This window comes from Pieris rapae, chromosome 5 (genome assembly GCF_905147795.1).
Source record: "Pieris rapae chromosome 5, ilPieRapa1.1, whole genome shotgun sequence".
Classification (NCBI taxonomy): Eukaryota; Metazoa; Arthropoda; class Insecta; order Lepidoptera; family Pieridae; genus Pieris; species Pieris rapae.
Window position 1 is genome coordinate 4,792,685 of NC_059513.1, and position 27,195 is coordinate 4,819,879.

At 32.0% G+C, this 27,195-nt stretch overlaps 2 protein-coding genes across 2 annotated transcripts in view; both read right to left on the reverse strand.

Annotated features, from left to right (window-relative positions):
- LOC111003187 (lachesin) overlaps window positions 1-15,652 on the reverse strand; it is a 47,703-nt gene extending 32,051 nt beyond the window's left edge. The window contains exons 1-3 of the mRNA XM_022273582.2: window positions 15,531-15,652; window positions 14,887-15,110; window positions 2,100-2,224 (exon numbers count right to left, since the gene is read on the reverse strand). Coding sequence (XP_022129274.2) covers window positions 2,100-2,224; window positions 14,887-14,959 — 198 coding nt within the window. The 5' untranslated portion in view covers window positions 14,960-15,110; window positions 15,531-15,652. The remainder of the gene's footprint in view (window positions 1-2,099; window positions 2,225-14,886; window positions 15,111-15,530) is intronic.
- Window positions 15,653-24,460: 8,808 nt separating this feature from the next.
- Window positions 24,461-25,547, reverse strand: LOC111003179 (circumsporozoite protein). The gene has a single exon (XM_045628362.1). The coding sequence runs from the start codon at window positions 25,481-25,483 to the stop codon at window positions 24,935-24,937; it is 549 nt and encodes a 182-aa protein (XP_045484318.1). The 5' UTR covers window positions 25,484-25,547; the 3' UTR covers window positions 24,461-24,934.
- Between the last annotated feature and the right edge of the window lie 1,648 nt (window positions 25,548-27,195).

A 27,195-nucleotide genomic window follows, 5' to 3' on the forward strand; every position in this document is an offset into this window, starting at 1 on the left:
AAATTACGACTTTATTGACTGCGCGAGGCCGTAAATATAATAACATTTTGTGAAGTATTTGTATACTGGCCATACGCGGCACTTTCAATTCATGCTTTTAAATTTAAAAGCCATACATATATTGCTCGATACATATAAAAATTTTCTTGCTCATCTTTGGCTTATACGAGTACTACACTTGTTACTGTTGCACTCGAAACGTGATGTAACGAATGTAATAAGTTCACATTTATTTATTTTGGACCATAAAGGATTCGTTATACTCTGTAAATCTAAACTGTCTGAAACAACAAGCGATAGATAAGCGATGCCTCGTGGTAGGGAGGTCTGCAACGGTAGGATTATAATACCGCATGCGATCACTCCACCGATCGTGCCCTAATCTGTGATGGATATGTATATTCCATTGTTGGACGACATACCCAAATAGAATATTTGGGTATGTCGTCCATACTTGGTATACTATATCAAACAAAACGTTTGGCAGATTGTTTACTCCAAAATAATATGTGTATTACATTGTATAGCTGAGGCATTTTGCGCCTGACATTTTGAAGTGGACAACGAAAAAAGCGAGGTCATAGAATGTTTATATTCGGGTTTAGGAATGATAAACTCGAATATAAACATTCATCAACTAAAGGGTATGAACGCAAATACGTACCATTTCAAAATATTAAGATGTAAATATTACAGAACTATGGTGCTCTAAGCAAGTAGGTTTATACCATCGTCACATCAAACTTAGTGCGACATGCATAATGAAATCAAATCATGTATTCCAATTTTTAAGTACTTTGAGCTATGATCAAACTGAAATTCTACTAGAAGTAATAAAATAATAATTTTCACATAATATGTTCTTGTCATGTCAAACACCCTTTAACACTCACTAACACACGCATGCGTACCCTTCCCCACTATCACACACAAATACACACACACTCACATACACAATCCCTTACAAACTTCCTTTAAATTTAAAGATGATTCTTGTAGGCCCTTCTAAAAGGTAGTTTTGTGTGGAGAAGTATGGGCAAGAAACTCCACATGTCTTACTCTTTATAAAAATCATAACAAAAATAGAATATAAAATATATTTGTAACTAATGTATAGTTAAATAATTATATATGAAGACGATGTACTCCCAGAATAAATTTACTATACAGATCTATATTGTATTGTTAGTGTACATGTTTGTTTGTATCAACAAATATCGAAACCGTATATTATACATTAACGAGTAATAAAAAACAATAAAACAGCGTGTGAGATAAACATAAAATAATTCATTTGTAGTATTAATTAATCAAGGATAACAAAAATATTATGTAAAATTAGATCAGTAACCAATTGATTTTGTCAAGGCTCTATGATTGCCCTATGGAGGGTCAGCATGAATTTAGTATATATAGTATATATAGCATAATAATTTTAATTTCAATGAGCATTATTTTAAATTCCCTTAACTTGAAAGAGAACACTTCGTTCGAGAAATGAGAACAATTAAAAAATTGCATACACATTGGGATCCGAATCGCGACAGCTATTGGAACTACACAGTAATCTCTGAGTCAGAAATAAGCGTATTAACATACGTTTTATCTTAACTAGAAATGTTTTTTCCGGTGTTAACCGAGTCTTGTGATCATGGTGAATTCGCGATACGGACGTGGCAGTGACACAACAAAAGCGCACCAATTCTTAAAAGGCTGTCAACGCACTCGCGAGCCCTCTGGCATTAAGAGTATCCATGGGTATCACTTAACATCAGGGGAGCCTCCTGCCGTTTGCCCCCTGTTCTATAAAAAAAAATCTCTTGTGACCTCAGACTCTGCATCAATTCCGAGATCCTTAGCCTTTTTTTTAATAGGCAAGTGTGTGATAAGCCTTCTGAATGACGTACACTCTCAACTTTTTGGGTTTAAGGCGTGCCGGTTTCCTCACGGTTTTTTTCTCTACCACGAGTGTTAAAACAAAGGAAGACCATAGGCACAGCCAGGGTTCGAACCTAAGTTGTGGAGAAGAGCCACACGCTCAAACCACCAGGCCAGGCTGGTGGTATACTTCCAATATATTAAGTTGAGAATTTTCTTACTTTGTGCTTGGCGAGGTTAAGAACTGAGCACCCGAGTACTGCTTCTCGGCCCAGGAAGAAGGTGTGGTTGCCAATAGGATGCTCGAATTCTGGTTCCTCTGTAAATTTCTTCGTCGTATGAGAGTCTGAAATAAAACAATAACATAATTACACTCTGTATCAACTATTTAATAAAATAAATAAATAAGTGTTTAAAATGCTAGTTCAGTATTAATACCTCGACGGGTAACATTCTAGAATCTAGAGCATTCTCGCGAACGTGTTGTGTTGGTTCGTGTTAAGTTTTATTTATTTATTTATAGCCTTACATCAGAATCATCAATATATACATTATAGCTATTGTTTTTCTGACTGAACTGATTCTGTGTGCCCACTGGCAAAGGCCTCCCCCATTTTTACATTTAAGGTTATACATTTGGGGGGTTAAGTAAGATCATAATAATTTCATTAAAACATTTCCCCAAGTAAAAAAAAGGAATATAATAAAAAATCCAACTTAATGCAAGGCATGCAGTAAGTACTAAAAATATTATTTTCATATCAATTATACTGACGGATTCTAAGTGATTTAACGATGAACATTTTGAGTTATGATAATATGATTCGTATAATAAATTAACATATAGTTAATAATCAAGTATTGAAGATTATTGCGAGACGCAATTGAACTTCTCGGTATTGTTAATAATCCCGCTATTCATATTTTAAGCAACATCATGGCGTGTCAAGCTGACTAGCTATCAGTACAGTCAACTTCTAACCACACCCAAACCTCGCCCGAATGAACAGGTAAGGGGTATAACACTCAAGTAAGTTTAGTATGTTAATATACATATTATATATTACGTATACACTAAATATGTACTATAAAATACACTTGTACATTATATTAAAATTATCAAAATATATTTTTGTCACAATATATAGCCTACTGCTGTCTTAAAGTGATTTTCTTTTTTTTTATAGAACAGGGGGCAAACGCGCAGGAGGCTCCAGGTGAGCCATGTTAAGTGATACCGCCGCCCATGGACACTCTCGATGCTAGAGGGCTCGCGAGTGCGTCGCCGGCCTTTTAAGAATTGGTACGCTCTTTTCTTGAAGGACTCTAAGTCGAATTGGTTCGGAAATACTTCAGTGGGCAGCTGGTTCCACAAAGTGTAAACAAATATAAAATGTATTAAATTCTATAAGTATAAAAAACTTTTTTATTTACACTAATAATAAAGCTCATTATGGATGGATGGATGGAAGGTTATTTTTTGTCACAAAAAATATAATTGTGAACAAATTTTAACTATATTTTTCAATGAGACTTGGATTTTAGCAGAGAATACAAATCGCTCTAAATCCCAGAAATGAAAAGCTAAGAGTCTTAAATTGCCCTCGTTTAGTAATGTTTAAAATGCTTTGTAATTAGACAACATACAATAACGTGACATAATATAGCCGTTATACGGTTTCTTTGTCACACTTAATTTAAATAAATATTATAAAAAGATATAAATATAAATACGAGTACTTTCTTTTAGAATTGTTAGTTGAAAGAGAAAAATGATGATAGTGAAATTTTACGATGTGCACACACACAAACACCTAAACTCGACATCGTAAAGTTAGGTCTAGGTGGCATGGAAATCGATAACTATGTTAAAGTTGTATATTCTAGTATTTTTATTAAGAACACGTGTTTCGTAACAGTACAATTAAACAGTGTGAATAAATAAATATTATTATGGTGTTTTTAAATCAATTTCATATACGACGGATATAGTATTTACTAATATTTTATTAATGAAATAAAATATTTTTGAGTAATTTTAATATTTATCGTTAATCACTACTGCATTTTAGTATTTTTTTTCCATACGCCAAACAAACATAAGTACACACTCTTTTTTTACATACACATTACCTGAAAGCTTGCTGGTAGAATAAAATCTAATTCGTATTTGTAGAAACTTATTATTTCCTTATCAAGTAAGTCATACTCTCATTGCACCATTAATAAACTTTTACTCCTACCCAAAAATTAAAGTTAAAACTATCTCAAAATTAAACCGAGCTAATACGCTATAATCTAGCAAACTGCATTAAACTTCTAAGAAACTATTTAAGCCTTGCAATTAAGGCCTTTATTAACTTAGTCATAGGAGTCAAACTCGCATAGATGCTAACTTGGTTCTACCCCTTTGTTACCGGGAAGTTTTAGTTTGCGACTTGAGTTTGTACTATATTGAAATATACTTATTTCAAGATGCTTTGTGTTTCGGCTTAGGTATTGATAGTTGAGAGTTTGAGATATAAGCGTGTTCTTAATTTAAGTAAACTCTAAAACTTCTTTGATGTAAATTCCATACTAATATTATTATAATGTGGATTTTTTTAGATTTAAAAAGACTTTAATTCTGGACTGATTTCTAAAATTCTTTCACCACTGCATTTCTCCAATGAACGAATATTTACAAAGAAGTTAGTATAACCCAAGTTGTGAGATACGCTGTGGGAACTAAGCTAACTAAGGTTGTATAGAAGATAGCTACAAAAACGTCTACAAATATATATCTAAGTATTAAATAATAAAATAAACATACATCCGTACATCCGAGAACGATAGCAATATATACGGAGCAATGCATTTACCTCCAGCTGCATATTATTGAAAAATGGCTTTATAAATTAACAACGTTAAAATGAAATAACAATAACGACAGTAATTAACCATCAGTAACGCCGGAAGAAAATATGGATAGCTACTAGTAATGCAATTACTCCGACATGGATAGTAATCTCATAATAATAATCGTCATATATATATTTTTATCCTATGTCACAAGATAGGTATTTTGCCACCTTATTCAGCTAAAGTTTAATGATAAAAATAAATACATGAGTGGCGTTTCAACCTGTATGGGTTTGGCCTTAGATTCTTATATATAAGATAGTCCAATCATGCACAGCCAACCTTGAGAGTCGCACGCTGAAACCACTAGGCTAACACAAAATAAATATCTTTCACTAAATAAAAATTTTAAAAGCCAAAGGAAAATGACGAAAAAATCATATTTTCCTACGGCTTTGCAGACTTTTTCAGGATCCTAAAAGGCTTGAGGATTAAGATGATTAAGGCGCTTTCATAACTCTTATTTTTTTAAGTACCTTGGCTGAGGAAAGAAAATGCGTTTGCAAAAGATTATTGATTACGTTTCGTTATATTGTTCCATTACAAAATGGCTACTTACTTGCCTATGAATTGCAATTGTCAGTCTTAATTCCTAGAATACTTATACATATTAATTATTTTAAATCAATATTATAAAGACTGCATGTAGTATTGTCTTTTATTAACATAACTTTTACACATTTAAAGAAAACACTTTTTAACGGATTGAAATTAGGTATTATTGTAAAATTATAATTAACCTTAAGATACTTGTCGTTTAGTAAAGTTGAAATAATCTTTCAAAATATAATTATGGCCCAAACCTAAAGCTGTTGTTTTTTATTATTTTAAATATATATATGTTTATGCAATACTTGCTTGCTTACTTTGATGGTAGTCGAAAACCGCTTGTATAATATATATATTTGCTATATTACGTATATAGCAAAAATCTGTACGGTAAATAAAACCATAAAACAATACGGTTAGACGCGATATATGTAGGAGTTAGCAAGTACTTATATGAATTCAGTAGCCAGGGGATTATTAAAGATCTAAAGAAAACCCCGAACCCGTGTAGCCTTTCCGAATTGAAACCCACAAATTTAAAGCTCCAATGACCACACAAACGTGTTTATACGGAACATTACTTAAAAACAAAACACAACTTCTTTTCCCGGTCGACCGGTCACAGCCTTCGCGATAAAACACTTTTCACACGTTTTCCTCAATAATTTGAAAGCGGCCTCGGTGAAAAACGCAATATACGAGTTTGGGGCGGCTCGCACCTGCCACGGAATGCTAATGCGAATCTACTATTCGAAATGGTCACAAATCGATTTCGAATTCAATCTTTTACTCGACTAGAAAATGTGATTTTTAAATTCTAGTTCTTAGTTTAAAAAATGCGTTAGACAGTTCACAAAACGTCGTAAATATTTTAAATTAAAGTATATATAGACTTATAATTAAAAGTTACAGCTTTACCCCTTAGTTTAAAAAATAACAAAATTGAATAAACGAAGTGTTTATGCGACAAGTTGGTAGATTAAACAGAAAAATCTCATTTTCCTAAATAAGGTTTTTCATTAAATAAGTTCCAGAACGTTTTGCGTCCCCTTTGGAGTGGAAATTGTGGTGAAACTTTCACGATTATGTTAACTTGACCCGTTTTCAACGTCGTGCGAAATTTAAAGCCGTCTGTCAGCTTAGATTGTGCAATTTACTTTATTTATACGTGTATCCTAATATATATTTTGAAGTCTTATATTACAAAAAAAAATGTGGGTAGGTAATATTTTAACCTTCAAATAAATCTTTTACGCACGCTTCGGTGCTTTATGGTGTACTCAGTTTTACTGATTTATGATTCATTTCCAAACTACAGTTGCTGCTGATTTTTGCGACATCTATTTATGAGTTACTGGACGGTGTAAGGTTGTGTGGAGTGGAGGTTTTTCTGTTTTACTTGGAGGTGGTTCAAAAAAACTTTGGTTTTTATTTTATGCAAACGAACAGGAGGCTCACGTAATGCTAAATGATAGTGATACTTGGCCTTATTCCACGGCCATGGTGCAAAGTCGGGGACCGAGATGACAGTCGTACGCTGAAGTCACTAGTCCCTGCTACAAAAAATAGTAACATATAATATAATATATATATATATATATATATATATATATATATAATATATTCAATGAATATAACGATGCTAATCGTTTGATCACCTTTAAAGCATAATTTTTTGTTTTCAAGTTAAATTATGAAAACGAATATTTAATAATATTTGAACTGAACAATAGTAGCCCGTACTAAATAAAGAACACTAGAACGTTTTCGAATACCTACTCGGAATCCACTTCTGGATCATTACAAAGCTCGCACCATTTATCGGTTCTCGCCAACAACGTACATTACGGCTTTGACCATTACTTGTACTTATAGTGGCTTACTGAACCACCAATGTACTAGTACTTCGATAAAGTGCCACTTTGGAGCTTATTAAAACGTTTTATTGGAAACTAACTTAGAATAAGATACACTTCTCGTATAAAATTATATCCAGCCATCTTACAGGTTGCAAAAAATAAGTACTTCATTTATAGGCCTAAGTGTAAGAAGCTGCTATGACATGATTCCTAGTGAAATATTGGAACTTTCAACAGATTCAAAACACATTAATAAAACCTTGATGTGTAAAGGTTACTACACAGTTAATACCTAGTTAAACTACGTAGAAGATAAAAACGCTTGGCAATAGTTCGAATTATATTGTTATAATTTGTTTTGTTATCTTGGTGTTGTGAATATGTATGTAATGGTAAATGTGGTAAATCACAGAACAGATATTTATTTTATTATTTACTTATATAACTTAAATGACGTTATGGTTTATGACATTTTCCTTTGAATTATTGTTATGTAGAGGTAGGATAAAACTTGCTGAGTTTCTTGCCCGTTCTTCTCAGAACAAGGCCTCCTGGTAGTTTTGCGAACGGATAGCGTAGTGTTGCTCTTTCGCGAATTTTGTAAACGTATTTGACATTCACAAGCATGCCTAAATTGCATAAATGAATTTTGATTGATTGATTGATATAATAATAATTATATTGTAGGAATAGCATATTACTTGGACGCTCATGAGTTTCTTTCCCCGAAACAGTAATTGCCTGCAACACAAAAGATTGCCAGACCGAACAGTCGTAATGTCTGCTTTATTCTTCATTGGATTCGCAAAGCTTATTTTACCCTCAAAGCTTGTATATATATTATATATTAATATCAATCGCAATCAAGTTTATTCAAAGAGCGATATTTCCCACACAGCGAAAACATCTCCCTAATATCGTGAAAGATTTCTTTGGAAATGTTATTTCTATTCTATTGTTACTTCCATATTTCCATATCAAAAAGGGTATTGGGGCGGATACATTGGAATACCTTGAATGTGAGCCACAATAATGACGAGACTTTCATCTTCGAGTGCGAATTGCCTTTTCAACTTGATACCTACATTTTTCTTTGAAAGACTTTAATCACTAATTTAGCAGTCTTCAACTTGTTTAGTGGTATTATTTTTATACCCAAGTATACCTTTGCAGCGCTGTTTAGAGTTTCAATATCCATAATACCATTCGTAAGTCGTTTTTTTCGTGATAACATTTGCAACCTTATTCTATTAAAGCCTCTATTTAGGCAAAAAAGCCGTCCGTAGGTAAACACAAAAAAGTACCGATCACAATCGCGTTTATAAATAACAATTAACGATTCATTTGTTTTTTACTTAAGCGGGGAGAGGAGCATACACTTCACGTTAAATATTTATATATATCATTAAAATTTACGTATTTTATGTACATAAAATATATAATAATAATATCGTATATTCAGAGAGTTTTTAACGTAGTAGAAACACACCAAAATGGTGGAAAAAAATGTTAATGTTATGAAAAATCATATATAGTTAATGTGTAGATGTATTAAATATATTATAAGCTTTTCAACTTATGTATCACACTTGCGATTAATTTATTTGAATTTGTATCGTAACGTAAAAATAATTTAAACTGTTATCGTTTAAAGTTTAATAAAAGTTTGGTTTTGACGGGTCATTGACATTTAAAATGACGATAAAACGTGACTATCTTTACAAAACCTTAGAGGGTGCGGCGTTGCCCGGTGATATTGATCAATCAAGGAGATTGGCCTCTTTGTCAAAATAGAAGAGGATAAGGATAAGCTCATACAATTAATCTTTTAAGAATGTTTTCATTAAAATTCCATTTTTGTATTTACAGTATATTTTACTTTAATTAGCCTTGTTGATAAGCATCTCTTCTATGTGAACTTTATCGTTGATAAAACAGATCGAAACATTTGATATTGACAACCTTGATATTGGACTCACATTTCTGTATATAAGTAATAAAGTCTTTATTCATTTTAAGTACATTTTCTTTTCAAATTGTAAGATTTGAAAACCTTTTTAAGTAAAATACCTGTGTCAGGATTCCCAGCTCTTCCATAAACAAACTTAATTACTTAAAATAATGACATTATTTAACCTTTTTTTTAAACCGTTTTCTTTATATTTATCTTTTTTGAACCATTATCATCACACCTGAGTGCGTGAGTAAGTGTGTGGGTGTAAATGTGTGTATTTCGAAATGGATTTTTAAACAGGTATATTGGTGACCAGCCTACTATGTCTGACACATACCGTCAACATTTTAATTCTTAGACATGGTGTCTTGCTTAAAATATTTTCGTTCATAGTAGGAGCCAACATTCGGACATAGAAGCTTCATTGGTGCACAGCCGCTATATGAATCTATGACCTCAGGTATTAGTCGCTTAAGCTACTAGACAAACACTGCTCAAAACGGGTTTCTAGCCTCAAATCTAAGCTATGACAAATCGCTGTAGTTTTATTATTATATTTTAATTTAAATAGTGTTATCATTTAATTGATCTGTCTTTGATAATCCCCAAATAGTCGTTAAACTGTCGCAACCGCTTCTCATATGTCAATACCCCAACCCAAATCTAATTACCGCATTGACCGCAAGATACATCATTCTTAATGACAGATTTTAATTAACCACAAATATGCAGCCAATTAGAACATTGTCTTGTTTTATTAAAATAATTATTTATATAAATGTGTTGGTCTAGTGACTTCAGCGTGCGACTCTCATACCTGAGGTCGTAAGTTCGATCCTGGACTGTGCACCAACAGACTTTCTTTCTTTGTGCGCATTTAACGTTTGCTCGAAAGGTGAAGGAAAACATCCTGAGGAAACCGACATGTCTTAGACCCAAAAAGTCGACGACGTGTGTCAGGCACTGGAGGCTGATCACCTACTTGCCTATTAAATTTAAAAATGATCATGAAACAGATTCCAAAATCTGAGGCAAAGACCGGAATAGGTTTGTAGCGCCACTGATTTATTTTAACCCTGAGATATTGCGTTTTAACCCCAGCAACAGCAAAAAGTTTACACATTTGCACACAGTTGGTTAAACAACCACATGATAGGAGTTAATATATTATATGTGTCCAGAATAATCAAAGATTCGGATTATGGTTTAAAATTTGATTTATTGCAGCGTCGGTAATGAATATGACCGTTAATGCAAACTTTTTTTTATACTTTATTTTTAGCGAAATATTTTAGTACCAGCAAAAGTTTTAGTTGTGTTGTCAAGGATAAAATTCTAATTATAAGCAATTAAAATTAGTACTTCGATAAAATGCATATTTCTTTGACTGATAGCAATATTTAAGTCGTTGGAAGTTATGTGTCTTGGTGAGAAAATATTTTGGAACGATGTGGCCTTCTCATAATTGAATAATAGGATAGGTATGAATAGATAAAATATTTAAGATGATAATCATTTATAATATAATGTACTTTCAAATAGTTTTTAGCGTACTGCAACGTGCAAACATTCTCACTCTTCATTACTACTTACACGGCGTTTTGTTAAAAATGTTTGTTAGGAGAGGTTAATAAGTACTATAAGCCTTCAGTTAATTTCTCTTAATACGCAAGCAAACGCTCGGCAAATCACAATATTTATCATCTCATATAATAACTTTATTTGTCGTTCTAGAATAGAGTCTTTTTCCTTTTCTCCAAATATAATCTTATTACATCTATATGTCCCAATCATTTTGAGATGAGATTTGATCATTAAAAGATCACACTCTTGTAGATCCAACGTTACATGGAAAAGGCAGAAAAATACTACCAGTGAAATGTTAAGATGCGATACCTTTAAATACGTTATTTACTTGTATTTGTGTATACATTCTTCAGTATGAGTAAGTAGTAGCTAATTTAAATTTGTATATAGAGATTACAGACACTTTAATATCTTTAATATAATAACGAATTCTATGACCTAAAAGCGTATTTTGAATTTTTAAGAGTGTTAAAGTTTGTTTTTGTTTTTTGGTGATTGACCTATCGAAGTTGTAATAGTACGAGATCTGGCTGCACAATCAGTACTTTACGATGAAACAATAACATTAGCGAGCACTTTTTAATGATGCGTTATTAAAGTCAAGTACTTTGCTTTTTTCGTAACACAAAAACCACGACTTCATCTTTATCAATGTTATTTTACGTTAATTTATAGATACACAAATAAAACAACAATGTAAACTTAGAACGATGTTTATTACGAATTCCTAAACAGAGTGGTTTATATGTTAAAATCCGTTGAGAACACTAGCATTCGACGCATGCGCAATGGCTTAAAAGCGTCGCACAGCCGGCAATCACTATCCTTGTCTGACAAATGATCTCTCTTTCACTGCCTTAAATATTTATGATCTTTAACCGCCAGCAACCCTTTGCGGCCACATTTAATTAGGCTCCCGTATATAATAATTAATAGAAAAAATAGGTTCCATTTGATATATAATTGATAATTGTTCGTTATAAATGAATTTAAATTTATAGAAATCACACCTGGCTGCGAATAGGTGCGGCCGGATGAGCAAAGGCAAACGTGATATTTTTTAAATCTTAATGGAATTTGCCGTGATGTAGACATTATTTTATTTAAAACAAAAACGAAATATTTACCTAATATTCAATTAAAATACTAGCGGTCAAATTTTGATATGTATATAGTAGATACTAATCAAAATTTGGCCGGTACATATTCTCCTAATTATAAACATACATAAAAAATTGGTTTTTAGCAAATAACCAATGAACGCACTAATCCTGCAGCCGGATCTTAGACCTTAGGCATGTGAAACGCTTTATGTTATACTAGTGACCCGCCCCAGCTTCGCATGGGTGCAATGCTGATGAAAAGCAGGATTTTATTATGTTTTGTTATTTCCGTCGCTGGAAAGCTCCGATAATATACGCGTTCGATCGCTGCTAAATAAGCTGTAATCGGCTGTATAGATCTATATTAAATGAACAATGTATTCAAGGTATTTAATTGGTTAAGGATTAATGCTGTATTGGTTAAAATTGCTTCGAAATTTAGTCATTATTTGTCGTAAAAAGTAAATGACAAAAAAAAGTTATTGTGGGTTATCCATAAGAGATAGACATATCACGGACTATTCTATAGACCTTTTCAATGTGTACAACACTTAGTACATTATTTTCTTTTCCACTATTTAATGTATGTTATTATAGTACATTACATACGTTTACACATACATTTTTGAATTTAAACAATATTATTAAAATGAGTTTTATATTAGATTCAAATATTTGTTTGCATTAATATTATTTAATAAAACAATTTATCAGTTAAATATTTTTATACTTTTAACCTAAATAATAATATTTTTTTTAAGTTTAAACTTATATTATTTTATTTGAATATTCAGTTTATTATGTTATATACATTCATGTTTTTTTGAGGCTCATCTCATGCTCATATTATTTTCTTGAAGAACCTAAGTCATAATGGTTCGGAAATTCTTTAGTGGGCAGCTGGTTCCATATAGTGGTGATGCACAACAAAAACTGCCTTGAAAAACTCTCAGTTGAGGACTTCCAAATGGATGGAATTTCGTTTTTACCAGGAATATTCTTATATATTTATATCCTAATTTATGGGACTTGTGACTATATTCAGATCAAACATTGTAACCAATATACAAAAAACATTGTTAGCCCATCGCAAAGAACATTCCCTAAAATAATTTCATTAAAAACCTACATCAAAGCCAATACACGTTGATACACAAAACAGTCCATATTTTAATACAATTTCACATGACCCGACCCTTTCAAATATTAATTTTATAAATGGTAATGGAACAAAAACGTGTTTACCTCATGAATTGGATTACACAGCCTTTGTATTAGAAGAATATTTATGATAATCTGCGTACTTCACACCTGTCCATTAAATGAAAGCGATTATTAGATTTAATATTATATTTTATTATTTATTATTTTATTATATTATTAGATTTTATATTAAGTTAACGATCAGCACCGAGACTGTTTGACTTAATAGATTTTTCTATCGATATCATACCATGCATAAAATTTAATAGCAAAAATTAGCATAACGATTAGTTTTAGATTATTATTCTAGTGTACATATAGATTAAACGGCGCTCAGAGGCAATGAGAATTTGAAGAAACTGATCGTGATTGGTAACTCAGCAGGTAAAAGAGAGAAAGAGAATAAAGGGATTTAAGTTTTTCAATGCGGAATACTGAAATCTTAATCATATCTTACTAAACATTGTTTCTTGCAGGATAAATATATGCTGCATATAAAATTACATCAAACTTTAAACCATGATTGAAATCATCGAAATGGGACCGATCGAGACATGGCCCGATGTCCCAAAATTGGCGACGTGTGAGGTATCGAATAACTACTTTTGTTTGTAGATCTTTTGAATATATAATTTTCGCTATATTCGCTTGCGGACCAAAATGTCAATTAATTAAATATTATAAATATGATATGCTAATTAAATTGCTTAACACTTCTTGCATCTGGCAATACTCTCTGTGATAAAGTACTGTTCTTAAAAATTAACAAAATCTAAACCTGAGTCAGCCAAATGTACTGGATTCAAAAACAGAAGTAGAAATATGCTTTACACTGTGGGCATGCTAATAGCGTAAACACATCTTGTTTATGCCTGGGCTCATAAGGGGTTATGATTTTCTCGAGAATCATATGTCATCACATTCATATAATGATATAAAATCATTTAAAAACGGAAAATGTTTTTTATGGATTTAGAAACAAAATATATTTCAACGTTGAACACGGCCATATTTTTTCAACAGTATAACTTTGTTTGGCGATGTCGGATTAAACTCAATAACTATTCCTTTATCTTATATAAACTCGAAAAATACTAATTGATTGCTTTTAAAATTATTTCTTTATTGGAATCCCAAATTATCCCTGAGTTATGAGGGAGGCATAGATAGATATATTTATTTCCAAAAGAGCAATGTAAAAATATTTTTTTTTGTATTATAAAATATTATAAAAGCCTCTTATCTGAACTGCTTTAGTTCAGTGTGCCTCTTGGCAAAGGCCTCCTCTAAAAATCCCATTTTAGTTCCTTTAATGCTTCTTCAAGTTCTAATAAAGATTCTGGTGTTCGTAAGGTTCTGGTATTTAGTGTTACTATGTATAACTTGTTTTCATTCCTTTTGTTTTTTATTCTTGTTAGAGGGTGATGGTCTAGATCTTCCTTCTTTATAAAATATTAATTTTACTTTAATTATTTTAATTTTGCACAGCAGAAGTTTCATTTACCTAACATTGTTTCCGTCTTAATATAAGCAAATTAAACAGGTCCAATATGTATTTTAACAGTCGTTAACAGTAAATTATTTTTAACACATTAATGGAATATTTAAAAGTTCTGTAAATTTATTTTACAAAACGATTCAAACATTCTTAGTCTAGTTAAGTAAACTACATGTGCATTGCTATACACTGCGTAAATTATTTTCTGTTCTTCGAAACAATTTATATAAAATGTCTCAAAGAATTTATTATTATACCTTTAATAATTTATTACATATATTACCTTGATATATTTAAATTATCAGTAATTGTTTGAATCTTTTTTAGGTTTATTTTAAAACTAAGCGTTCTTACCTTTTAAAGCCATCGTAGGCAAAAAGGCCAATGCTTGTAGCATCGAGCAGAACCAGGATCGTTCCGACCTCATTCCGCAAATTATTCACTTATCACCTTAACACAGTACATTTCCCGTTCATTTGTTACACTATTTGTTTATTTGTTACACGGAGTGATCATTTGTTACACTAACTAATGTTGCACTAATGTTATTGCTTCAATATACGGAGACTATAACTGTACTAGTACAAAAGATTTCTTACTATTACTTACTATTCTATACTAAATTACACCAAAAATTAAACATTATATTTTATGGCGTATTTTAAAATAATATGGAATATAATATAATACAAGACTGTGAAATGGTGTTTCAGTTATGACTGATCCAATTTCACTTCAATCAATGTTTCAATTTTGATGAAATCTCACCCAATTAGTTTGAAACGCTCTTTGTTATACAATTGCCGGTCTCAATATTATTAATATTTATAAGAGACTGTTTGATCAAGTAGTTCAATTAATTCCATTCGAACCAATTCAATTGGAGAATTGAACATTTTTCAAGTGAAGATGAAATTTTGCTAAATATCAATGTTACAACACAAATGACAAGAAAACAAAATTACTTTAAACTGCTTGTCTATAATTCTTTGACTTACGCTACTAAATAACATATTCGTTTAAACGAATTTCTGAATTTTTTGTTTGGTTAACGTATTTTTAAAACACGGGAAACATCGAAACGAGGGAAACGACTCTCACGCGTCTGCCCCGTAGCAGAATTCGTAGCACACTGAGCGCCGGGAGCACACTAATACGCCGCCTACGTAACATTGCATGAAAAGGTTAGTACTCCAACGTTTAAGCCTTGCGCCTTTTTCATGAATACGAGTGTCTTGTTTTCTGTTCGCTGTGGTTTGTTTTAGAAACGAGCCTTTGTGAGTGTAATATCTTCTAATGGTGGCACAACTGCTTACGTCTTTATTATTCATACTTCATAAATCCTTGAGCCATGGCAATTATGCTATCTACGCCGCTACGGTGTTTTTGTTTTTCCTTTAATACAATGCTTTGGTCTGTAATTCTATAAATGTATACCGCAATATAGAGTTTCGTGTTAACATTATTAGCCTAATTTATGGGGTTTTAACACGATCTTAACACTTAGTTATAAGCTTATTACAAATTTGACCTTGTTTATTAGTTAATGCTGCGAGTGTTCAAGAAATTCGTATATTTTCATTTAAGCCACTTAAGTTATGACACGTTATAAAAAGATTAGTTGTGAAGAAGCCGGCGACCTAAGTGTTTTCTCACTGCTTATTACACTTAAGCAGAGGTGACGAACATTTTTACGTCATGTCTAAGTAAAACATCACGTTACTTTAACTTAAAATCTGAATACAGCAGCTATTTAGGCACTATTTTGTTTTACATTTTTTAAATATGTTCGTATAATTTGTGCAGTGTGGCCTAGTGGCTTCAGCGTGCGACTCCCAGACCTGAGGTCGTAGGTTCGATCCCGGCTGTGCACCAATAGAGTTTTTATAGGCGCATTTAACATTTGCTCGAACGGAAAACATCGTGAGGAAACCGACATGTCTTAGACCCAAAAAGTCAACGGCGTGCGGGCACTGGAGGCTGATCACCTATTTGCCTATTAGATTTAAAAATGGTCATAAAACAGATTCAGAATTTTGAGACCAAGACCTAAAGAGGTTGTAGGGCCACTGATTTTTTTCCGTTTAATTTAAAAACTGCAATCTTTGCTTTAAAGGTAAATGAACATCCTTTTTAGGTAGAGTGAAGATAAGAAAAGAAATGGTTTGCGAATTCAATTTTCATTATTGTTATGTTGTTTTTTTAAGTAAATGCAATTTTTGTAATTTTATTTAAACATCATAATTATTGATTTTATTACAATATTAACTATAATTAAATACGTGTACAATTCAGTAAACAGATATTGCTTGTGCCAGTTGGACTCTTAAGTTGAATACTCATATGTTATAAATGCGTGCATTGTGTGAATAGTCGACTATATGTGTGTGTAAATATATATATATATCTACATTAAATTACATATAAATGAACATTGAACATTTCACTATTCAATTAACATATTAATTAGACCTTTAATTACTTACGAATAACTTTGCAAAAAATAAGCACAGCAAGTAAATTTTAATTCGAACTAAGGATCGTGTCGCACGTCTGTGATTGAACTAGTATAATTATATAGAGACTTTACCAATCGCAAAGAATCGAAAGATGCCATGACTTTTTCTAAGCAACACTAAGTATTAAAAGTTCAATATCCCTGATACACTGTATCATAATTTCTATGGTTTCCGCTAAGAAACGAAACCATATAAATTAAATCGCTTTAATACGTGTACCCTAAGAATTGTTTTATATGCTTAAAAATTGTTAGTGTAAAACTACTTACTACTTCTTTATACTAAGACTGACATTATCTTTAAAAGAAAAATCTATATTATACGTTAGTCTACGAGTTTTACGCCGTTTTTTTCGTTCTGCGCTAAGTTTTCGTGTCACTTCACTGACAGTTGGCTCAAAAATGTGAGTTGTAGAAGTACAGCTTTAACTGACAGACCGTAGCTGACAGTGACGGATAAACCACGTCATGTTTTCGTTCGCTGTGAAATGTACCTAAACCTAAGTTTTTAAATTAAATAAAAAATCTGATTTAAATGGAAATTTATTCATTATGAACATCGTATCATGTACATGTTTTATTGTGGTTGTCAATTAGTTTTGCAAACAAAAACTTTAATGCATAATAATTAAAGTGACGTCATATTAATATTTCATGGGTTGTTATTTTAAAATTGAGGTTTATTTCATGGATGATGCTTTGACGTATCGCAGAATTTTTTAAAACGCCCGAGGGACGAGTCCTTAAATTTTAATTAAAGGCAACACGAAATTCCACCATTGGGGCATTATGTAGATTTATTTGGTCATCTTTTTTATCAAGTTTCTCTTTCTGAAAAACAACCTCCAACATACGAGCCAGCTCATTGTTCAGAACACAGAATAAAAAAACCGAAAACGAAAACCGTAGTCCCAAAATAAACAGATGTGCAATCTGAGAATATGTATATACACACACATATATATCTTAGCCAAGTAAATAACATTAGAAACCTTGTAGGAACCCTAAAAATATTGTCAACACAACCTCTCTTATGAAATTATAACTTTATGGCCAATAAAAGCGGCAACGGAGCCATGAATTTTTTATCTCCGTTGAATAGAGACGTTTGCAATTAATTATTTTACAACGAATTTCATCACTTTGTTTGTTCTTATAAATGGATGGGGGAAACACCAGGCAATTTAAACAATCATGAATGCCTCAATGTATTACAACCAAAATAGGTTTTTTTTTTATAGAACAGGGGGCAAACGGGCAGGTGGCTCACCTGATGTTAACTGCCGCCCATGGACACCCTCGATGCTAGAGGGCTCGCGAGTGCGTTGCCAGCCTTTTAAAAATTGAATTATTTAATTAAATAAAATTATTTTTTATTTAATGAAAAATATATTGTGTTTTTAAAGTAACAATAGTTTAGATTTGTTCAACTAGATTTTTTTACAACCCTTAACACAAAAGGTTTTTTCTAAAAGTTTGTCAAATCCGATTATAGAACGTTGTCAGATTATAATATTTTTTAGTGCGCTGATTCAGCCACTATTCGAATAACTTACGATGACCATTTGGAGGTAATATGAATAAAATATCTTATGTATTTATTTATAAACAATGGCGTCATTATAAGACAAAATCGATTGAGGGATAATAGTTTTTTTTAACAATACACCTTTTTAGAGTTTATAGTGATCTAGTAATTAGTATATTAGTATAGTTATAATATAATTAGTATTATACCTATTTTATTAGTAGAAAATGGAAATGACATAGAGGACTAATCGGTGCAGAAATTCGCCATTAGCCGCTTCTGGAAGGCGTTAGGCTGGCTAAAGTAGCCAGGGCTTTACGCAAAACGGACCAAATTTGAGTCTAGTTTCGGAAATTGAGTCCACCTACCTAACCCTTACCTAAGCTACGCCATTAGCCTTGTGGCTACTGCTCAGATTTGGGTTGAATCTGATATGTTTTAATAAAATATTGGTAACCGATACCTTTCAACTACATACATGACAAACAGTTGTCAACAACACTATCAATCACTAACTCGTTGGGCGAAAGCTGATTTCAGAGGGCGGAAAATGCTATGACGTCTTTATTGGATAAATATTTTTATATTGATCAAATATTTCCTCATATTGGGGGTTGGAAATTGTTCTGTTATGGGTAAGTCTCTTGTCTAGTAGTGCATGCTTTATTTAATCCGTTCATCGAGGTATATTTATTAGAAAAGATCGTACAAATTATTAAAAGGCCGGCAACGCACTCGCGAGCCCTCTAGTATCGAGAGTGTCCATGGGCGGCGGTATCACTTAACATCAGGTGAGTCTCCTGCACGTTTGCCCCCTGTTCTATAAAAAAAAGAAGGAAAAAAAAAGAAAAAAAAAGGCCTTTCAATTTGTGTTAGAACTAATGTCTACTTTATGCCCAATACACACATTTGTAGTAATCTGGTTTTTCATCAAGGATGATTATTTAATCTATTTACTTGTAGTGTTACTTGAATTTGCATTATGCTCTGTGTTGATAAATATGATTCTTAATTTATCCAACAGGACTGCACGGCGAAGGGTCAACATTATAAATGGTTGGATTTGCCCAACGTGCTGTGGTCAATTTGATTTGTAAGCTTCATTTAAAGTCCTTCGGGGTATTAGTGACTGTCTAAGAAAGCTATAACTTCTTGACGTAAATGTTAGTTGTTGTTACATAAAATTACTATACAATACTATAAGTTGTTACATATAATTAATATACATTCAAATAATAATGGTAAAATAGCAATCAAGAACAATACTAATACTGCAAAACATTATAATCTCGTAATTTTTTTCACACATTGCACATACAGAAATTTTGGAATAAAAATAATAATAATAAATAAAGCACTAACCGATGTATTCCAGTCAGCTCTATAAAATAAGAGAAGAACTGCAATGCAACTTATACTCCAAAATAAAAGAAAAATACATAATTATAAATAATCTAAACCTAATATTACTAAAATACACCAAGAATATTCATTAAACATACCAGGGGGCTACCATAAGCTGTTATTGCGAGCCTATTGACAACCTACAACTGAGATGTATCGCTTATTCATACCATGACATGGAATAAGCGAGACAGTTTATGATCCCACGTGACCTTAGCGGTAATCAGATTTCGTTCATTCAATTTGTATGAAAATTCGTACCACTGCCGCTTGGCTGAACCAAAATATGATTATAGATATTAAAAAATGATTAAAAAGTAGAATATATGATATTCAATATTATATTTAAAACTAGTTCATAATGTAGATACACTGTGTCTTATAGTAAAACTTAATTTTTATATTTCGGATATTAGAAAGATTTTCGGTTAATTTGAGTGGTTTGGGAAGTGTAAAGAAGAATTGATTTTTAAAAAATCGACGAAAATAATAAACAAGATGAGAATCATCGAGTTTATAATTTGTTATAGATCAACAATTTTGATCGTAAAAATGTTCAGTATACCTGCACACAATTGCAGAAACTATGTTTCATAATATTCAGTTAATTAATAAGCTATGTAAAAAGACAACAAAATTATTTTTAAAAACAGTGTAAGGCAAAAACGCAATCGATTAAATAGTATAATAAAGTAAACAGTATCATAAATATTTAACGACTCAGTCGACCAAGCAATGGCTAAGAAGCTGAATGGCTAGAAAACTTAAGATGCAACTTAAGTTTTCTATCCATTCAGACTGACGATGAGATGAGAGTTGCACGCTTAAATAAAGTCTAGCATATAAGTTTCTTCACATTTAACCAAACAAATCGATAACCACTGATACACTCACGTACCACACATAACAATATTGTATCATAAATGTTAGGGTAATTACGCATGTGAAGTTGGGAAAACTTTGGTCATTAGGCAGGACCATACTAAGTGGGGAGTACCCGTTATATCCACCAAACGGCCCAGGTGAAACCCAATTTACTTCCTTAAGTCATAAGAGTTTTATTATAGATCTAGAAAAAAACATTATTTAAATCCATAAAATATTGATTAACTATGCTTTTATTTGATTTATATGTAGAGTTTATGTCATGTGGAAAGGTTTACACGACCTTTATTTAAATTAACTAATAATAAGAAAACGTGTGTCACTCGCGGACTGCCGCGGTAAAGCTATTACATAGCATTTTGTATCAACTTATGCAATTATAATTGTTTATTTATGCCGATTTTTTAAATATTTTCTTCGATATAAATTCAATCTACCACTCTACCACACTAACAGATTCTGACTAACACGCCTAGTCTGTCTTACTCATACCAGCTGCAATGGCTGCGTTTACGCTACATCACCGATTACGCCAGACCGATGTGAGACGCAGTATGCGTTTTGTCCCGCTCTAACGCGTATTGGCCACATCTATATTACGAAATCGTGTGTTAGATTTTTTTCGTTACGGAATTTCTTGATTCGGTCGCCGTGCTCAAAGCCCGCGATATAATCTATGCAATAGCTTAATAATCAAGAAGAAATATATACATTTAGTTTGTTGCAAAATACAAAAGAAGTGTTACAATCTGTTTTGCAAGCAGATTAAACACTTTCATTAACATACTATGCGCCGTTGTACCTATTTAATATTAATTTATTATAAGTATAGCCTGAAAGTTCAGAGATTATTTAGGTGTCTCATATTTTCAGGACTCATTATTATATTGCTCATTTGAAATTTTAACTTTTTTTTAAGTTATTTTGCTCCATAATACTATTTAATTCGAAGTTATTATAACGTATTGCGAACAGTAAATTCATTGATGTCCCGTTTTACATTACAGTATCTCCTCTTGAGATTTCTATGACTAACTTTAAATTACACCTTAGACCACACTCAAAACGTCTAGGCGCGCTAACTGCCGAACTTCTAGCTATTATGTCAAAACAAGTTTCAGGAGCTTTCGTTACATGTATTTCACGTGGAGCTTTGTAAGCTCGGCCTCTGTGTTTGTTATTACGTAAATAAACATCATTAACGTTTGAAATATCATTCTATATAATACCAAGCCTAGCGTTTGTACTTTTTTTCTCATTCATCATCTTTTAATTTTTTTAATATAAAATATTAACATGTGGTAATGCGTTAATCTAATATCTGGTAATATATGTTTGAATTTATATTTATAAATAAAACGTTTTATATTAGTTATAATTCTGGTAAAAATAACTTAACTAACTTACCTTACATAAGTGGTTATCAAATTTTGTAGATTAGTTCTTGATATTCATGTTACATAACTGATATAATAATATAGCCAATTAATTCTGAAACTCAGTCACTTTATATATTTGAACTTTAATATATTTTCACTCCAGTATATCTCGTAGTTCAGTGTGCTTCTTGACAAAGGCCGCCTCTAACCCTTTTCACTGTTCTCTATACATAACTGTTAAAGTAAATTAAAGATTCCAAGTATTGCTGTTTGTATTTCATATTGAACAAAAGGGTTCAAAAATTTACTTATTATATAAAAATAAATTAATAAAACGGAATAGTATTTTGTGTCATGTGGAATCGCAATCCAACACCAAATTTCAGTATAATATTTCTAAAATTGAATTTTTAAAAGAAACAGGCTCAAACTGCTTAGTAAATGTAGCCAATTTAGAAGTGGATCTTACTTTGGGCCAAACCGTCATTTCATTCCAAGCGCAAATGAGATCACATCCTGGTGAAACTGAGTGGATCTTCCACTTAGTTTTTCGCTAAGTAATGATCCAATCAAAAGGGCGAAGAAAGCCTGAATTTATAAAAAAATAAAGTTGATATACACTATGTTAAAATTAATAAAAAGATTAATAACATTGATTAACATTTATAAAACACACATCCGTCTCTATTAATAACAAAGAAAACCCAAAGACAGAAAGAGTACTTAGTTAATACTATCTAAACTCGTCAAGTGTTTATTTCGAATCGGAAACCTTAAACACGCATATAAAAAGAACAGGTTACATAACATAATAGGCAACAGACGGCCCTATAGCTTACACGCAGTTTCTTTCTCAAGCTTAGTATGGAAGTACATAAATAATTAACAAATAAAACATAAAATTACGTGTAATACCAGAAATATTGTAACTAAAATAAAATAAACTAAAACTATAATGACCATACCCTAGCGCACCGTACTTAATAGAAGAAACTATTTACTTAAGGTAATAACTACGTTAACTTAATATAAGGAATAACTTATTTTCATTTAATATTCTGTTCTATAAAAAAACTAAAGGCTTAACTAGTAGAGCCTTTTATATAATTATTTATAGGCATAGAAGATCTAACGCAAGCTCGCTTATACGCAAGTTTTGTATATGATACCATCATTGATTTCATAATAAACTTAAACATGATATGTAGCTGAGAAGTTCATACACACAATATGTAGTAAACTTATGTTAAAATACAATACGGAATTAGTGTTTCATCTAACACATATTACGCTAGCGACTGCAGCTGTCTTCCTCAAAACCGTAAACCCTTTGAATAGAAAATCTAATTCTGTATACACATAGAATATTTACAGTAGTTGACAGTTGCAGACACGCTCGCACCCTCAAAACAATCGCTTCCACCCCTAATACTACGGCATTCCCGAAGGAAATATAAATATAGCATTGAAATCTCTAATATGTATCGAGTCCCCAAACTGCACCTATACCATTGTAGCATAAACTCCCCCATCCCCCAATTCCTTTATAATTCGAACGTAATGGAACGCTTTGAAAGCCTTCCTAAGGATCAAGGAATATTGGCTAAGTCTAAACGTTCGATACGCGAGCTACTTATAACTATGAATATTTATAACATATTAGTACACGTTTCTAAAGCTATGTTATGATTTTTTTTTGTTTGTCTGATATATTTTAAATAAGTTATAAATTTAGATTGAACATAAGAAAAATGGGTGAACAATGATTTTCTTATCGTCTGATTATCTAGATATTTCTAAAGGATTTAGACCAATCATAACAAACGATAGAGTCAGTTTAAGTGTGGGTATATTCCTACAGGTAAACAAACACACTGATTAGGGCTGACAAAACTTAGAAGGATCAATATTAATGTCAAGAGATGTTTAACATTTAACTATTTTTCACGTTTAGTTACAATTTTGAGATCAATGTGAATATGGTCTATGTTTTGTTAATATTACTTTTAAGAAGCTGATGTGAATTGCGCCTTAAATGCAAATTATGAGTGTTTGTATAAAGAGTTCAATTTATATTCTAATGCAATGACTTCCCGCTAGGGGGCGTTCTCTTCGCTAACTGAATAGAGCTGATACGTTTCCGCTTATTTTAAATAGCAAATCGACTTGCAACAAAATTCATTTTAGATATATGAACTGATTCTTAAAATGGTGTCAATAATAACACTTTATTGGAATAATAGATCCTTCTAGAAAACAATTACCGTGAAATGTAACTTTCAACCATTGAAATTATAATTATCAACAACAAACATATTTCCTGAATATTATTTCAGGGCCGACATAGTTGTAATCTGTTGTGATAATGATTTATTTAGCCTTGAATATTTTTCGAAATTTGACTTGCAATGGTTTGTACCAAAACGACAAATAAAAGTTAGTCATCAATAAAAAATTTAATGCGATTGTGCAACAGAGCACAATTCAGGTGAAGAAGGCATCGAAAGGTATAGATAGGTACGCACATCAGAAACCAATGCAGAAATTTCAATAAAAACCTGTATTAGTTACCAATATAAAAGGTTTATGCATATTATGTTTATTAAAAAAAATCATCACAACAAACACATTTTAATCCTAAGGAGAACACTACTTTTATTGTCACTTAAAGTAGTTTTGGCACTGATTTTATCTTTGCTCCGGAAGCGTTCCATTGCCAGTGCTATTATTATTTCCTCCATTACCGCCTCCATCACCACCCCCATTTCCACCTCCATTGCCGCCTGCATCACCTCCTGCATCACCGCCTGCATCACCGCCTGCATCTCCACCTGCATCACCGCCTGCATCTCCACCTGCATCACCGCCTGCATCACCGCCTGCATCTCCACCTGCATCACCGCCTGCATCACCGCCTCCATTTCCGCCTCCATTTCCGCCTCCATTTCCGTCTCCATTTCCACCTCCATTTCCGCCTCCATCACCACCCCCATTACCACCTCCATTACCGGCACCATCGCCGTTTTCTGTATCTGTCTCGTTTTTAGGTGGTGGTGTGGTTGAGGTTGTGGTAAGACTGTTCTTCAAATCATTTAATTCCGTATTGAGCCGATTTCTTTGACCAGCTATCGCCAACGTTGAGACAAACAGACAAAATGACAGTAACGAGAGAAGTACGATTATCTTATTATCGAGCATCCATGCCTTTGTTCTCTCCCAATAATAATGAGTTGCCATGTTTAAGCACAAAAATGACGTCGAACCAACTGTATTATTCTGTTGAAATTAAATCGAACTTCAGTATTATCGATTTATCTCTGAGTTTTGAAATGTCTATGATAAGGTATGATAGAGTTATCATATATCGGGGACACTGATAAGAAATTATATTTTGAATATCACTTAGTCATAAAGTAGTAATTATTGTTTTAAACATTCTTTAAAAAGTGCGATGGCAATTGATTTTTGTTTACTTATTTTGTAACACTTAAACATATGTATGTGACAATAGACAGATAGATAGGTAGGTTGAATTTTTTAATAGATTTAGTAATTTATACCACTGTCAAGTTATTGGTAATTAATTATACTTTTTTAAAAGAGTACCGCCGAGTTACGCCGGCTTTTTCGCTCGGCCTACACCCTCTTTTCCGATTACTAAGGATGCCTACGGATTCAAATTTAATGACGTAGAATAAGTGATACTCTTATCTTATGTTCCATAATGACATATTTTATTTTATTTTAAGCAATTCTAGCTATCGGTTCCTCTGTTGTCCATTCCAATGATAAAATCGTCCTAAGGAGAAACTTTGTTGTAGTTCATCCAAGATACGTAGAATATTGCTATATTGGTTGCTATAGCTCCGAATCACATGTTAAAAAAATTAATCCCTCTATCATCTTTGCCGATGAGTTGGGATGCCTACAGGTTCGAATTTATTGACGTGGAATAAGTGATACCTTGATGATCTTATGTTCAAAAATAAACGTATTTTTTTTTCAATATAAAATCGAATCAATTTCGCAGTTGAATTTACGGGGTAAACCTACAGGTATTATGTCTGCGATATGTATATGTCGTGGCATCCAAATGGCTAGTTCCGTACTGCTAACTCGTGTGTCTTATCTTGAGGAGTAATTTCTTACATCGGTACGACGACCTAAATGCATTTGTCTTTACTGTCGACTTCGTACTTGAGTCTATTTGTATATATAGAAACACTTATATACATCTATATAACTAAAAATTTAATAGTACAGTATGTATGTATCAACACTTAAAGATGGCTGGAGCACTTCGAGTATTTTTTAATTTGAAAAAATATGTATATACCAGAAAACCGAACACGCTGTATAGGGAAGCTTAGCAAAATGTTTTTTTGTATTTAATTACCAAAAGAGCTAAGTATCATATCATATTAAAATATAACGGGGAAGCTAGTAAACCAAAAAAATATTGTTTACCTGCAACTTACGAAGCTATAAAGAAAGTAAAAATATAAGTATAAAGGTTTTGAAACAAGTCATAAAACATCAAATTTTGAAATTATTGAATACAAAAATTACTCCAAAAAACCTTTTTAAAACTTAGTCATTATTATAGATTTATATTTTTTTTGTTATAACATATATAACCTCATTCATGAATTGAAGATTATATTGACCAGGTCATCTAATAGCCATATATAACATTAGATAATGTTATATATTAATATCATAATGTAGTATGTGAATAATATATTATGCTGAGTAATAGACAATTAGGTAACCGCATTGAGAATGGAATTAGGTTCTGCAATATCACACGATGTTTGTACAATGTTAAATTATGAACTGTTAAACTTAGTTTATCGTGCATAGTATGTTAGAAATGTTGCTTTTTTTAATATATATATATTTATTTACTTATTTATATTATACCTCATAAAGTAAAATTTTATATTGTA